The sequence below is a fragment of the Thermobia domestica genome, chromosome 8 (assembly GCF_964235325.1).
Source record: "Thermobia domestica chromosome 8, izTheDome1.hap1.1, whole genome shotgun sequence".
NCBI classification, from domain to species: domain Eukaryota; kingdom Metazoa; phylum Arthropoda; class Insecta; order Zygentoma; family Lepismatidae; genus Thermobia; species Thermobia domestica.
Window position 1 is genome coordinate 133,251,780 of NC_137461.1, and position 15,863 is coordinate 133,267,642.

General features: G+C 35.6%; 2 protein-coding genes across 4 annotated transcripts in view; both read left to right on the forward strand.

Moving 5' to 3' along the window:
* Positions 1 to 15,863, forward strand: part of mtgo (miles to go) — an 813,614-nt gene that overhangs the window by 164,238 nt on the left and 633,513 nt on the right. The gene's annotated exons all lie outside the window — the stretch shown is intronic.
* LOC145693216 (uncharacterized) lies at positions 817 to 15,859 on the forward strand. Its single transcript, XM_081769005.1, has 5 exons — positions 817 to 5,255; positions 10,241 to 10,419; positions 12,201 to 12,360; positions 13,447 to 13,577; positions 15,312 to 15,859. The coding sequence occupies exons 1-5, from the start codon at positions 5,189 to 5,191 to the stop codon at positions 15,420 to 15,422; spliced, it is 648 nt and encodes a 215-aa protein (XP_081625131.1). The 5' UTR covers positions 817 to 5,188; the 3' UTR covers positions 15,423 to 15,859.

The following is a 15,863-nucleotide window of genomic DNA, read 5'->3' on the forward strand; positions in this document are numbered from 1 at the left end:
TAAATACTTTTTTTTAAATTTTTTCAAACCACATAAATGACTGATAAGAGATGTTATACAGAAATTCCCAGATAGCATTCATTGTTTTTAAACCAACTGTAGTGGAGCAATGCAACAGTATCTGACAGCTATCACCCTATCACCTACCTAGCCAAACCTGTTTATTGTCTTCGATTCCATTTGTTACCTTTCTGCTTACCTTCACGGACTCTCTGACGTATATCAAGAACTCTGTTACAATCGTTTCACAGCCTGAATATTATATTCCAAATAAATATAATTATTATTATTTATATTTATTCTGTCGTTACTAAATAAAATAAATTGGAATAATATATTGAATATTTTGTACTTCAAAATATTGAGAGGACGCGCCCCTTGTCCCGCCGCCAGAGACGCCCATGGACACATGACTGTTAATGAATCAGTTCTGTGGTGTTTATGATTTTGAAATAATCATCGTGTGAGGGGGAACAAGAAGAAGAAAGGGACCTTTTTTTTTTAACATCAGCTCCTGTGAAGAATCGATTCATAAAATATCCTAAGAAAATAAATGCTTCATTTTGTACAAAATTTTTAGAGTAAAATGGAAAACCACTCAGAGAAGAAATTCCAGAATAAGGTAATACCTGGGTTCAAAAAGATACGTTCAAATTAATATCTTCTCGAAGGTGAAGCAAGAACTAGTCAGTATTAGAACATTTCTTGTCAAAGCAAAAAATTTGGGGAATTTATCGCGCGTAATAAATTCGAAAGGATTTTTTTTTTTTTTTTGCCTCTCAGGGTCCAAATTTTGGACAGATTTAATTATGACAATTTAGTTTTTCATCAATTTCTTCATAGTCAACCCATAATGCAATGATTCCTTCCTACGTTGGCCATCATCGGTACCATTGAAAAGTGACCAACTTAAACATGTGAGTGATCACAGTGATCACAGTTTGAAGCAGTACCAGACTTGACTCCAGCTCAGACACAGAGGAGATGGATAAAGGCGCGTAGCCAAGGGGGGGTCCCGGTCCGGACCTCCCTTCGAAATCAGAAATTAAAAAATTAAGGAAGGATGAAGCAAAATGAAACGAAAAAAAAAAAGAATCAGCGTTAAAAATAAAGAAAACTATAGCAAGTTTTTGGTTACTCTTTCTTAGGAGATTTGGGTATTACTTGCAATACATGGTGGCAAATGAGCGGGATATCCTGGAAAAGTCAGGGAATTTGAAATTTGAAAATTGTACAGAGTTTTCTGCTAATAGTCAGGGAAAGTTTACGCTTTCGAAAGCATAGGAAGTTCAAGATTTTGTTGTGTAACAGCATGATCATTTTTTATCATAATTTTTCGTCATCGCATCTCTGCAGATATATATAAAGAGAGAGAGAGAGAGAGAGAGAGAAGGAGGAGGAGATAAATGGATGTACACTCATGTCCAAAAGGATTGTCGCGTATCTATAACTGTCTTTTTGTACGAATATAATTTGATAATGATTTTGCAGGGTGCTTTTAATACTGATACTATGTGTATAATCGAGAAATGTATATTTGAGGTAAATTTCGTAGGAAAAGAATTATAAATACGAAAATTAGAATGAGTAAAACAAAATGTTGCTAAATGGAAAAGAAAATTTTATTTTTGTTTTATTGTTCTTATTTACTGCTCTTTTGACATGAAATTTACCACATACATGTCTTTGCCGATTATACACATTCTAACATTATAAGAAATACCGGGCGAATTCGTTATCAAATTATGTTCCTACAATAACATATTTATAGATATGCGATAATAATTTTTTACATAAATATACATCTCCCTAGTCAAGTATGTACCTTAGCGCGCGTGCACAAGGTTCCGGTTAGATCCCCAACAAGGGCACATTGAACGTACCACAATGGTTAGATCATTTTAAAGTTATATCCATGTGTTAGCTGTATATTCATTAAAGTGTATTATATCACCAATGGGTAATATTGTGGAGCACAAATATGGAAAAGCACAGAAATGTGCCTGTATTTAATAAACACTTCAATAGTATTCATATATTACTGATACATTAATCATTTTTCTGCAACATCTCAAAATCAGTCATTTAAAGAACAAATTAACAAGTAACATCCATCTCTATTCAGTTCTAGCCATGTTTCCCCATATGTCATCTTTCTAATAGGTGTGTGTGTGTGTGTGAAACTGGGGGAACAATTGCCCCCTCTTGACCCCTTAAATTACGCCCCTAGTGGCATCGAGGAACTGGTAGGAAAGTGGCTCAGGACATCCAGCACGAGAGACTATACTTTGAATGTGAACTTGTTTTCATTGTACAGTAATAAATACAGGTATGTTGTGCACCAAGCAGGGTGGAAAAAAATCATGATTTTTTTCAAAAAAATCATTTTTGTTGATTTTTTTGATTTAAATCGATTTTTTTGATTTAAATCAAATCTTTTTCTTCGTATAATACAAGTCGCGAACTGAAGAAAAAACATTAGAAATCAGTATTAAATGTTAATTATGCCATTTAAGTGAAAGTATTGGGTTTTAATTTTGAATTAATTCCCAGTCGTTAACCTATTTCAATCCCAAATAATGTTTCTTAAGTATTAAGGAAAAAGTACAGCAATGTATATCAACATGACACTTTTCTTTTCACGAAAGTTACTGATATTTGGCAGGGGCATATTTTTAAACAATTGGAACTAGCTAGCGGCACGAAATACATATAAAGTACATAAACTTCACCTAAAATTAACTAACTCACTCTATGACCTATGGAACCCGGAGGTGCAATGCCATGTTCACAAAAGCTCTCCTGACTTCTATCCTTAGTCAACTGAATCCAGTTTATATTTTGTATTCTTCTTTCTGCGAGATCCATCTTAATATTGTCCTTCCATCTGCGCCTAGGTCTTCCTAATGGTCGTTTTCCGATTGGACTTCCAATTAAAACTTTGAAAGCGTTCCTACTTTCTTCCATTCTCGCTATATGTCCTGCCCACCTGAGCCTCCAAGATTTGATGACCCTAACAATGTTTGGTGAATGGTATAAATTATGCAGTTTCTCATCATGAAGTGTTCGCCATTCCTCATTTTCGTTCCTTTTGGTTCCGAATATTCGTTTCAGGATTTTATTCTCAAATACTTTCAGTCTGCGTTCTTCCCTCAGCGTAAGCGACCATGTTTCACAACCATACAGCACACTAGGCATAATTATCGTTTTATATATTTTAAAGCTTCAAATTCCTCGACACAATTCGCGACGATAAAAGATTTTGAACTGAATAATAACACGAATTCCCTGCTTTTAGTCGATATTTAATTTCTTCGTGAATATCGTTTTCTGATCCTATATATTAGCCGATGGCAGAACTTCCTTTGTCTTTATGCGATGAGCGTTTGTACGTCAAAAATTTTCTGCAGGAATTCCAAAATAAAAAAAAAATCAAGATGATCAGTTCCAGCAGAAGAAACACTTGTGATTGTTAAAAATATGCTTTATGTGACGTGAAAAACAGTTCAAATGCGAGTTGTTCGTACATTTAAGACATCTATACATTGCAGGCACATTTTTATACTTTTCTGTTGGCTATTTTATTTCCTCTGACAATTTTTCCTGCATAGGCGCGGCAAATTTTCTGCGATCACATCGCAGATCGCGGCATGTTCTGCAATGGGGTCAAGTATCCACTTTATCAAAAGTATTATTCGATATTTTAACGCATCCAAAATTTGTCGTATTACGATCCCGAGGAACTTCTATGTATTTAGTACATAAATTTCGCCCAAAATTTTAAAATCTATTTTTTTTTTTGTTTGTTTCGGAGAGGGGATCGGACCCCTCTAAATACGCCCCTATTATCTGGAAACAAACAAATAAACGTGGACACAAAAGAGTTTTCATCTTAAATGTCCATGGTGATTTCCCCGTTGGAATAGAAATTTTAAAACCCTGTGTTACAAAGAGAAGAAAGCAGGGTTCACCCGTAACCCGTTCAAACGGGATTTTCCCTGATGGTTCCCTACATAGTACTCGTTTTCATACTGTGCTTACATACATTTGAGTCTCATTGTATTATGATTATTATCTTCCATAATCGAAATAACAGAAGACAAACGGGATTTTACTTACTTTCACTTTAAATTAATTCATTTCGGAATTTGATTTAAATCAACGATTTTTATTAAAAAAATCAAGTGATTTAAATCTTGATTAAAATCGTGATTTAAATCAGACTGATTTAAATCAATCCACCCTGGCACCAAGTATTGCAAGACTTACTACTCGTCATTGTATAAAGAACGTGTCACTTCGTTTTTAACGAAGTTAACTGTTGGAGACATTTTTACAGGATTAAGAGAGTGAGTTAACAAATAATATATTTGTTATTCGTAGATAAAGTCACAGGATGAATGATTTGTTCATTTTAATAGATACGGGGTCATAAAAATTAAAATAGGAGTTCCGAATAACATCGAAATATACGCAAATCAAAATTGGATGTTAATCATAATGTTACGAAATTCAAAGTGAAAATAAATGAGAAATATTCTGTAATAACAAAGAATTATGACCAGTCAAGACAAGAATATAACATTTACAAGGTTCATTTCCGAAGTGTCCCCTCGGGATTCGTCTAAAATTTATTTAAATGCAAAGTTCTCCGCGGCCCAAAGTGTATTGTACTACTTTTAGCGGCCCATACGGGTAATTTGCATATTTATGGGCCTTCATATAGCCGGAATTCATACACTACTACACTGAAAAAAAGGGCTTGGTCAGGAATACCAAATTTGTTTGGTCAGAGCATTTGGTCAGTTTTTTTGGTTAATTTAACCAAAATTTGGTCATTTTGACCAAACGTGTTTGGTCATGAACACTATATTTTTTGGTCAGAACATTTGGTTGATTAATTTGGTTATGCGAACCAAATTTTAACTGATTTGGTAATTATTTGGTTTTCCTGACCAAAATGTTTAGTTACAACGTCACATGTGTTTATTTGCATTCTGTGTAAACATTTCGATTACGAAAGTGTGGATCGCATTAGCGCTTTATACCGTAAAAATAAAAAGGAAAAGAAAACGTAGGGCAACAATCATAAGGGACATGTCTTGGAAGTAAAAGAACTGTGTGTAAATGAGGTTGGTTTGCACTATACAACTTTCTCAACGAGTAATTTTCACTTTTCAACGACGTAATGGATGCCTATGTTATAAATTTATTAAGAAGCTGGAATTTACCGCAGCTAATCGACATGTTTCAAGGTAAGTGTACTTTTTCGTATATAAGCTATTAATTTTGCTGTTAGTTCATATGTACTTATTCTATTGGCTGTAAATTTGGCGTATCAAATACACCTTTGGTAAACTTTACAATGCACGCCCCAGCTGCGCATCGATATGTAGAACCGCTTTCAAAGGGTGTAGAATAGAGTAGGGTAGGGTACATTAGAGTAAGGTAAGAGTAAGAACGGGTTAGCTTAAGGTTAGGGAATTTTTGATCCATTTTCATAGAATTAATAGAGAGGAATTTCTCGCTTCAAAGTGAGTACCGGTATACCACCCGGAGCGGGCATTATTAAGTTAAACCTAGGCCCTTACATATAGATAAGGGGGGCATTGACGACACTAGAGCAGGGTATAAAATTGCAGGGGCAAGAGTTGGGGTAATTTCTATTACCACTAGATACTTCCGGAAAGGGGTAAATAAAGTGACACTAACGCTGGTAGTTTGCAAAATAAATTGGTGCATTTATAGTTTACAGATGAACAAAATTCTAAAGTTTACGGAAGAAATATGGTGTATTATTTAGTTTCTCCTCCAGATCACTTGGTATTGAGTCTGACTTACTTGGTAGGGGTTACCATTCGTTATTTGTAAATATAAAGTAGTCATGAGTATAAGTACAGTGCGAACGTATAGCATAAAAAACTACGCATAAAACACTAACCAACTTGTGCTATATGGACACGGAAAACCATTTATGCTATCGAACAGAGTCAGAACAGAAGCGTAGCAGCGGGGCCCCGACAGTTAGAAACGATTTGCGTCCGTAGGGAGCAAACGCGTCAGCGACGGTGGGTATTCGCATAAACGAGGTAGTTAACAACAGCTTACTCTAAGTCACAGTACTGGGTCCTGAGCCGTCGATGGATTTGGGAGAGATACTAAATGTCATCCGAAATATAGCCTAAAGCATAATTTTGAAAGAACATTTCATGGAACCCAAATATAGAATCCTTACCTTTGAAATCGATATTTCTCGTGACATACGCTGATAAAAGCGTGCATTTAGGGGGGCGCGGTGGCTCAGTGGTAGAGCGTTCACCTCTGGTGCTTGGGGTCCCGGGTTCGATCCCTGCCCCCGCCAAGTGAACTTTGTGGTGGACAAACACCGTACTCGTGGGTTTTCTCGGGGTTCTCCCGTTTCCTCCCACTTTCTTCATTCCACCATTTCACTCATCTCTCATTATCAACGTCTCCTTTAGCCTAACCGGCATAATCGTGGGACGTAAAACTTAAAGATTTCATTTCAAAAGCGTGCATTTTTATTTTCGGTACACTACTCGAAATAATCGTTGAAAAAAATATAATTTTTACTAATTTACTTCTTAGTGACTCCTAAAAGACTTACGCTGGGCGACATGAAAATATCTCAATTAATCACAGGTAAGTATCGATGGCCCCACCAGAAGTAATTGTGAAAAAGTCACAGTTCTTTTACGATTTGCGTATAAATAAATCTTTCTGATTGTCATAAATATACAGTGCATAAAAGTAACCTGTGCTAGGGGGGCGCGGTGGCTCAGTGGTAGAGCGTTCACCTCTGGTGCTTAGGGTCCCGGGTTCGATCCCAGCCCCCGCCAAGTGAACTTTGTGGTGGACAAACACCGTGCTCGTGGGTTTTCTCGGGGTTCTCCCGTTTCCTCCCACTTTCTTCATTCCACCATTTCACTCATCTCTCATCATCACCGTCTCCTTTAGCCTCACCGGCATAACCGTGGGACGTAAAACTTAAAGATTTCATTTCATTTTTTCATTTAGGTGGGCACTAAAAAGCGCGAATGCTATCTAACAGTCAGGGCAAAGCAAATTTGGTGGGCCGAAGCGGCATCGCAGGGAGCGGGCACGTCAGTGATGGTGGGTATACGCGTAAGTAAAGATATGAAAAGAAGTGGGATATTGCAATGATACGAGTTTCAATAGCACTTGTCATACTTTGACACTAGTAACGCTCCACTTGTAAACGTAAAATTCAGCTTGTGTACACTATGTCATATTTCTTCTGTAAATTTTACAAAATTGTGCTTCCGTAACATGAACCACTATCCCCTCCCTATATATATTCGAGTGTATACTTCTTATTAGGTAACTTCTATTAGGTATTCGGAAAATATTACATTCTTCAAAGCATTCAGAGAATAGTGTATTATCTCCAAAAGATAATTCTGTGGTTTGGAGCAAAACGACCAATGTCAGAAATTGCAAAGAGGAGAGAGAGAGAGGAGACAGGCTATGATTTCTGCATAGAACCTTTCATTGTTTGTTAGAAGTACATAAGTCGTTGAAAACAATCGGTTAGCATTAGACTTATTGTTATCCATAGGTACTCGTTATGCACCAAATTACAAAATTATTTGCATGAGTTAAAAATGCTCTTAAATTCTTGTTGTTGCTTCTATACCATTGTAACTTTTACAGTATGAAGCTGAAGTATGAAGTTACCATGAACATTTTTCTCTTTAGCTTTGCCCAAATACACCCATTTCTGTAAAGCCCAAGAAAAAAAACTGGGGTGAGCAATTTCCTATACTCTTTGTGTGGCACATGATCGCGTAACATACCAAATTTCGCTTGGTAGTGTAATAAAACTTAAATGCTTTCACCATTGTATAATTCTTTTTTGATATTCAGTAAATATCTGGTTAATTATAAACTTTCAATCTACATTTCAGAACAGGAAATCGACGAAGCAGCATTTAATTAATTAACTGATGAACTAATTACTCAGTTAATTCCCAAAATAGGGATACGTGCAAAGTTCTTAGCAAAATTTAAGGAATTTGTAGAAGCAAACACAGTTGAAATTTATGATGTGCTAGATGACGGTTCTCTCTCATTTGCTTCACCATCAGTGTCAACGCCAGATGACTCAGTGTCAGTTCGATCTGAAACTACAGAAAGCAGTTGTTCCATGCCAGCACCAACTAAAAGAGGAACTGATACGATGCTGAAACGAGAAACAAATTTCTCTACAGAGTCTCGGAGTCCGAAGCTCTTCAAGCTGACAGATTTTGTAAGTGTTCTGTCTTAAGTCACTTGAATATCAATTGATACAGTGATACTTATGCTGCACATATGAACTGTGCAAATGTGATTCATTATCAGTCGAAATGTAAAAGATTTTTGCGTTCACTTTTCAATCTGGTGACAGCCTGCGTGTTATTTATTCCATCTTTGTTGGTGCAAGTAACTTTTCTCGGGATATCAATCACGTATTGTGCTCGTTGTCCAAAGTTTCGAGAACAGACGTTGTTCTCATCATCAGGGTCAGTATCATGAGAACAATGTCTGTTCTCGAGACTTTGCACAACAAACACATCACCTAGCTGATACCCCGAGAAAATTTATTTGCATCACGATACGAGGAAAGCATCAGATGCATTGAAAGAGTTTTTGTAACGTCCCACGGTTATGCCGTTTAGACTAAAGTAAACAGATGATTAATGAAAGTGAACGTTCGCAAATGTTTTTGTGCTCACACCGGGAATTGAATCCGGACCACATACATCAATGATACACCCGTTATCCACTAGAGTAGCTGGGAGGGCGAGGAGATTGGTATTCAGTTATATTTTTGGTTATTTCAATTTAAGCGAAATGACACCACAATATGCAGGATCTTTAAAATTGTAAAGGAACAGGAGGAAAAGGTGCAAACCTTAAAGGTACTACCTCAGTATTTATTAACTACAAGTGAAAATACCCGGATTTGATTTCGTATAAAATTTGATCTAGGTAAACAGCATCTCTGCTCTTAAGTTCCTAATCATAATTCGTTTGTATTTATTCCGTCTCCTTTAGCCTATGAAGCTAAATCAACTGTTGATATATGGTCGGGAAACATTTGACAAGTACTTTTGACGAAAAAGATTTGAATGAAAAGATCTTCTCGGGAGAACTCCGACAAATCCACACACACGGTGTCACTTAGCGCGATTTGGAATCAAACAAAGTATCTCACACGTCAGAGGTCAACCCTCTACCACTGAACCACCGAGGCCCCGATCATACTTTAAAAACTGCCAATGATTTACCTATTTTGTGCCAGGGTTTGCAAGAACCATGTTTTAAAAAATGGTTTAGTTTTTTTTCCCTGCTAATTGAACGTATGGAACACATTAATATAAGTCGATACTAACCTGAAAGTGTTCCTGTAAGATTAAAACGTGGTTCTTCAATGTTCATATGTATTTCTGGCAAAAATATCGTGTGCCTTTCATCAGGATGGCTCAAAATGTAAAGTGTATATGCGTTCAAGCTGAGTATTTCAATAGTATAAGGTAATAATGGGACTGTGTAGATATTCTTACTGTTTACAACATGAAACTACAGTCGAGAAATTTTTCACCTACTCTTCAGTTAAGCAACCAACTAATCTATTAAGGATTAAATAGTGCACTAAATTAATCGATACTTAGTTTCTATGTGTTTCTATTTACAAGACTGAACAAGTCCAAATTTTGTATGCTTAATCTTCAAATCCTTCATTACAAGAGTTACTTTGTTGATAAGAAATCATAAGTAGCATATATTACTAAATATTTTTGCGACTTTCTTCGTCGTAGATAGTCATTATACTTATATAGTACCACTATTACGTTATACCATTGAAGTACTAAGCTAGAACATGTAATTTACATCAGTTCTACATGTTTGAAGAATTAAACCATTCTGATGAAAGGCATTCGATATTTGTGCCGGAAATATAGATTACCATATGAAGGCAAATTTCAAGTTCAGCTTCACAGGAACAGTTCCAGGACATTTGTTTTTTTTTTTTTTTTTTTTTTTTTTGTAAATATATTTCTTTCTTTATTATATATTACATATGGATATAAATACTTGTACAGAAGACTTATGAAAATATAGAATCATTTTAACTGATATTTGAAAAAATATAGGAATTTATTTATTGAGTTTTTAATGTAATGCAGATCTGTTTGGTAAGTTTATTCTTCTCTTTCAGAATGTGGCATAGATATTGAAAACAGCTTAGCGTGGCTAAAGCATAGTGTCGAGCCCTGGCAGGAAGTACTTGATCACTGGAAGAAAACGTTGAAAGTTCGATGCAAGCAAGAGGGCAAAACTGTTCATGAAATAATTTCAACTTGGCTAGCATTGAAGCAGCCTTTGGGATATACATTGGTAAGATTCATTTAATTAACCTGCATTCTGTTTTACTACTAAGGACTGTGTTGTTACTGAATAGGCCATAATTTACAAGCATTGAATTATTCTTTGGGGCTGAGAACACTCATACAAAATCTTTTGCTCACGTCCAGAAGTTGATTTTTTCATAACGTACTTTTTAGAACAGAAGTTTTCTTTAAAATTGTGTCGCGTTTGACAAGAAAATAGTAAAAGCCTTCAGGATAGTCATACTGAATATTGAAATGACATATACTAGTGTAGGTATTTGTATGTGTGAGCTAATAGACCTTAGTTGTCATAAAACCATAATAAAAATATATATAAATGGTGGACATGAATTACTTCCTTGTCCTCTTATGTAATATCTGTTCATGAATGTTGAGATATCTTGAAGCAGGTCTGAACTGCCTGTAGGTTGGTGGTTATCGGTTCGATGCCCGGTAGGTGTATAATTTTATAAAAGTAATTCAGATTCAACTACAAACTATAGATTCCTTCCTGTTTAGCTCCGGTGATGAAAGAGGATAGAGGCAATCAATGAATCTGGAAAGTTTTTGCAGTTTCCTTTTCAAAAAGTGCACATTTTGCATTGTATTTAGATTGCATATTAAAAGAACTAAAACATGTCTAATAATCTTTTTTGCTGGTTCTTTATAACATATTCATCCACATGCATGTAACACAAAGTGGGAAAGGATTAAGTTCAGTTTATTAGCAACTCGATCTTCCTTTGAACAACTAGATGAAAAGCTCAATCGCAAGTCTGAAAACAAATACTCTAAACCTAAAATTATTGTTTCCATTTTTAAGACGCATATGATTACGTGGCCATACATTACGAACACGTGCACTGACTTTACCTTGCAATGGAAAGGAACGTATCATATTCAGTAAGATAACAATTGAGAACTGAGTTCTTACAACACGATGTCACTTGCTTATGAAAGCGAGATCTCAGAAGAACAATACTTACATGACTGATAAACAATCTTTCTTGTGATTGCGTACCAACCAAGCATATACGTACAGCAATAGAAACTTTGACGGTGATTTTTTTAAATGCATGAAGTACTTTTCGATTCAATAAGTCTTTTTCTTTTACTCAGTAGATAGCAAATAGTGGTTTTATTGTCTGATAAACGCTAACAATATTGTAGAATTTTCTTCACTTTGTCCTTTGACAAATTAATATGAAACCCTAGCAGCCTTATTTCAGAAAGTAGAACCTTGGCTTTACATTCGGAAGCTTCCGGGCTCAAATCCGGTCATCGTGACTGAAATTTCCGTGGATTTTTCCTCAGTCATTCCAGCAAATACCGGGATGGTACCTGTAATATTAAGTCCAGATCAATACTTTCCCCATCCTTGCCTAATCTATCCGAGTAAATAGACCTTTGTTTACATTAACCTATATAACCAAAAACCATTATAACACGACGAAAGCCCGTGATGCCACAACCTCAATATGGGTCTAACTGGCAATTATCGTCAATGTAACATCTTCTTGCACTACGTTTCTGGCTTTTGTGGTCTACTTATTTAAGCTACCAGTAAGTCAATTTCCTCAAGATGTTGGACAACACCAGAGGAAAGCAGGTTGAATTTGAACCCAAGTCCAAGTCCATAAAAGTACACGCTGTAACTAGTAGTTTGTATTGAAATTGTTACAGTTAAGAAATTTCATTTATGCACGTAAAGGAAGTTGTGATTCTTAAAAATTAATGAAATAATGTTATTAATGTAAATGTTTTAATACAATGGAATTCCATTTCCAGATTGATCAAGATTTCAAAGACTTATATCCTGATCATACATCCTTGTTCGTGAAATGGGATTCTGTCAGTAAAAAATTGGAAAAACTAATGAAGAAACGGCTACATGACGCTCCAGCAGTCGAACTTTTAAGTCTGTTAGACACAGAAAGTGTTACAGAAGGTAATATTATTTTTGTGTTCTTTAATTCTTCCTTTGTTTCTGTTTCATTAACTTGAAATTGTAATTACTTGTATGAATGAAGTAGATTTTTCTATCTGAATCCAGTTTTATTGCAACAAGTATGTTGTAATGATCATATTAATAATTATACATTGGTTGTAAGTAGTAGACACTATACGTACAATATATACTCAGTTGTTCAGCATTGATTCAAAGAGTAGATCTCATTTCTCCAGATAAGCCTCTATTCAAACCGGAAGTGGTATGAATCAGTCGTTTAGGGTTTCAACATTGATCGTTATAAATCAAACATGGTTATTGATAGTTAGAAACTGTTTCCCTGATTCGATTTAGCGTCTCAAGTAAAGTAAACACATTAACCGGTGTTTCTGTACAAAAACCGAAAATAGTAAAGCTATACTACTACTTCCGGTAAAATAGTGGCATCCATACAGCATCCGATTTTTTTTTTCTACTGAAACCGGGAGAAGTAAAAACTAGTAGTTATTGTAGTTTCAATTTTGATTCCTAATAATTATAACGGATAGCAGAAATCTGTTTTTCTTATAGACTCAGCGCACGAAGAACAGATTATCTCTCTCTCTCCCTGTATTGGAACCGAAAGTTATGTGTCTACTACTTGCGGTTTTGTTATTAAATTGGCATAGTTTTTAAGTCTACCATAGTTTCAACTGTAAAACAAAACTCACTCATATTGAGTTACTAATGATTAAAGATATAATTTTTATAACACTGCAAAATAGTTCACTACTAAAAACAAAATGACTTTCATTCATATAGTTCTTTCTTATCCATCACAAACATTGCAGATTTGTTTCAAACCATTAAGCATTAAAATTAATATAGAAAATAATGGAATTGATTCACAGAGCTGTAATGGGTGGGGCATTTGCCACTGCAAACTACTGTCAAACGTCCGGTAGGCATTTTAATCGAAATAGTATATAATTTTTAAGATTTTATATGGAAGATATAATAATGCAGGAGTCCGCGTATAAAAAACAATTTCGGTAAAAATATTTTTTATTTTATATTCTATTGTATAGTTTTCATTTTTATTTTTAGATACCAGATCCAGTGTACTACTTTTATTGCTTGGTACCCTGTGTAGGTCAACATCACATATAAAAACATCGAAGAAAATTTGGAAGCCAACTGTGAAAGAGTCTCAGGATAGTTTCTTCTGTCATGTTAATGTAAGTAAAGTATATTTTGTTCTATTGATTGATCATGGTCAGCCAGATCAGGTGTCAACTACGTATGTTTTGTTAAGAAAATAAAGTTACGTCTTTTTATGGATCTGGCATGGGCATGAATAATATGAGAATTAGATCTGTTAAATCAATATTTCGGTGGAGAGAGGCAATGAAAATCTTAAGAGGGGCAGAAGCGGGGTCGCACTTGCTATTAGCCAACTAGGCCCATGCCTGGAGTGCAAAATTTAAAAACTATTGAGATAAACTCTCACATTTCATTTCAAACTCTTTATAAACATCTGATTGGCATTATATTTCATACAGAAACATAACTTAGTTTATTGTTAATTTCAAATAACGTGAGGACGAGAGAGAAAGAAAGAAATGAAGTGAAATTTTTAAGTTTTACGTCCCGCGGTTATGCTGGTTAGGCTAAAGGAGACGGTGATGATGAGAAATGAATGAAGTGGTGGAATGAAAAAAGTGGGAGGAAAGGGGAGAACCTCAAGAAAACCCACGAGCACGATATTTATGCACCACAAAGTCTACACGGCGTGAGCTGGGATCAAACCAAGGACCCCAACCACCGGAAGTGAACGCTCTACCACTGAGACACCGCGCCCCCGAGAGAGAGAAGTAGATTATTATCCATTGCTGGCTATCCATAATTATCCAATTGTATCGGGCGTGGACGAAAGGTTCAGTTTTCTAGAATACGTAACACAGTTCGTAGTCCGACTGGGATTTTGGGGTATGCTTGGAGATCACACAGCAAAGGTTCAACAACTTGTTTATTAATAGAGTTGGTCTTCTTCCCCTATCTCCGATCATTAAGTTCGGAGGACTGTAGCGTAAACTAAAGTAATTTGTGCCTTTCAAAGTGGTATGAAAATGTTCTCGCCAATAATTCTCCCCCCCCCCCCCACACACACACACTCTTCAAAGACACACGTTGGAAAGAAAATTAAGGTTACGCCAAGAACCCTGTTTTCGGAGTGTGAAGCTGAGCTACGACGTTTCATTACATGTGAACAAATACGAACTCGATACATTTATTTAATAATAACCAAACAGTGGCCGCGGTGGCTCAGTGATAGACCGTTCATCTCTGGTGCATGAGGTCCCGGGTTCAAACCTTGCTCCAACCAAGTGAACTTTGTGGTGAACTAACACCGTGTGCGTGGGTTTCCTCGAGGTTCTCCAGTTTTCTCCCACTTTCTTCATTACACCATTTCATTCATTTCTCATCACAGTCTCCTTAAGCGTAGCCGGCATAACTGTGGGGCATAAAACTCAAAAATTTCATTTCATTTTAATAACCAAAATCACTTACTAAGCATAAATGTGATCTATTCTATATTCTCTGTTGGTAAATGCTAGTGAGGAAGTTCTTAAGTCTATTTGAGGACAAGTTGTCGAGTTTTCGTAATTTAGTAGCTTCTGTCCTTGTTTGAACGTATCGTTTTTGCAGTCAGATATAAATAGCTTTTGAAAACCTTTGCAGCTTTTAAAGCATTTAAGAGCTTTTAAAACTTTGCAGTATTAGTATTACTTACCAATTTTTTAGCTTCAAAATAACATATATTTATAGGCGCAAAATGCATATGTCATTGTAAATGTACAATAAATAATGCTTCAGACTATTGAGGAAGAAGAAGTGTCTTTGTTCTTATATGTAAGAAAACTTATTTAAGTATGTAACATGATCAGTTAACCTCTCTCTGATTCCAACAGGTAATGGGTGATGTTCAACCTTTCATGGAAACGAGAGACCTGCAACATTCGTTGAGTGTTCGTTGTTGGCAATTACGGAATAAGGAGCTGCTTTACATACAGCTACGTTAAATAACTTTCGTCTGCAATATAGATTTTTGTGTTTCCTCCGAAAATGAACTCTAAGTGATTTGGCCCCTTGAAATTCGCGAAAACAACCTTCATCAATACATCTAAAGACTCCATTGAAGGATATTCTGTGTTTGAGCTTTAAATGAAGGATAAGTGTTGCTACTAGCATAAAATTTGATTTGCAAATTGAACAAACAGGCATTGTTACAAACAATTCCATATAATTCATTCAATTACGTATAACGCATGGTACTGAAATAACATTTGTTTAGAGAAACGTGATTCAAGCAAGCATAAAATATCAGTAGTTGTATCTGTTTCGACCACTATTGTTTACAGATATTTCATATCAGTTAAAAAAAAAAAAAAAAAAAACAAACAATCATATCCAACAATAGTGTATCGTCTGTTTATCGTGAGGAGTACTTATGTCATATACAA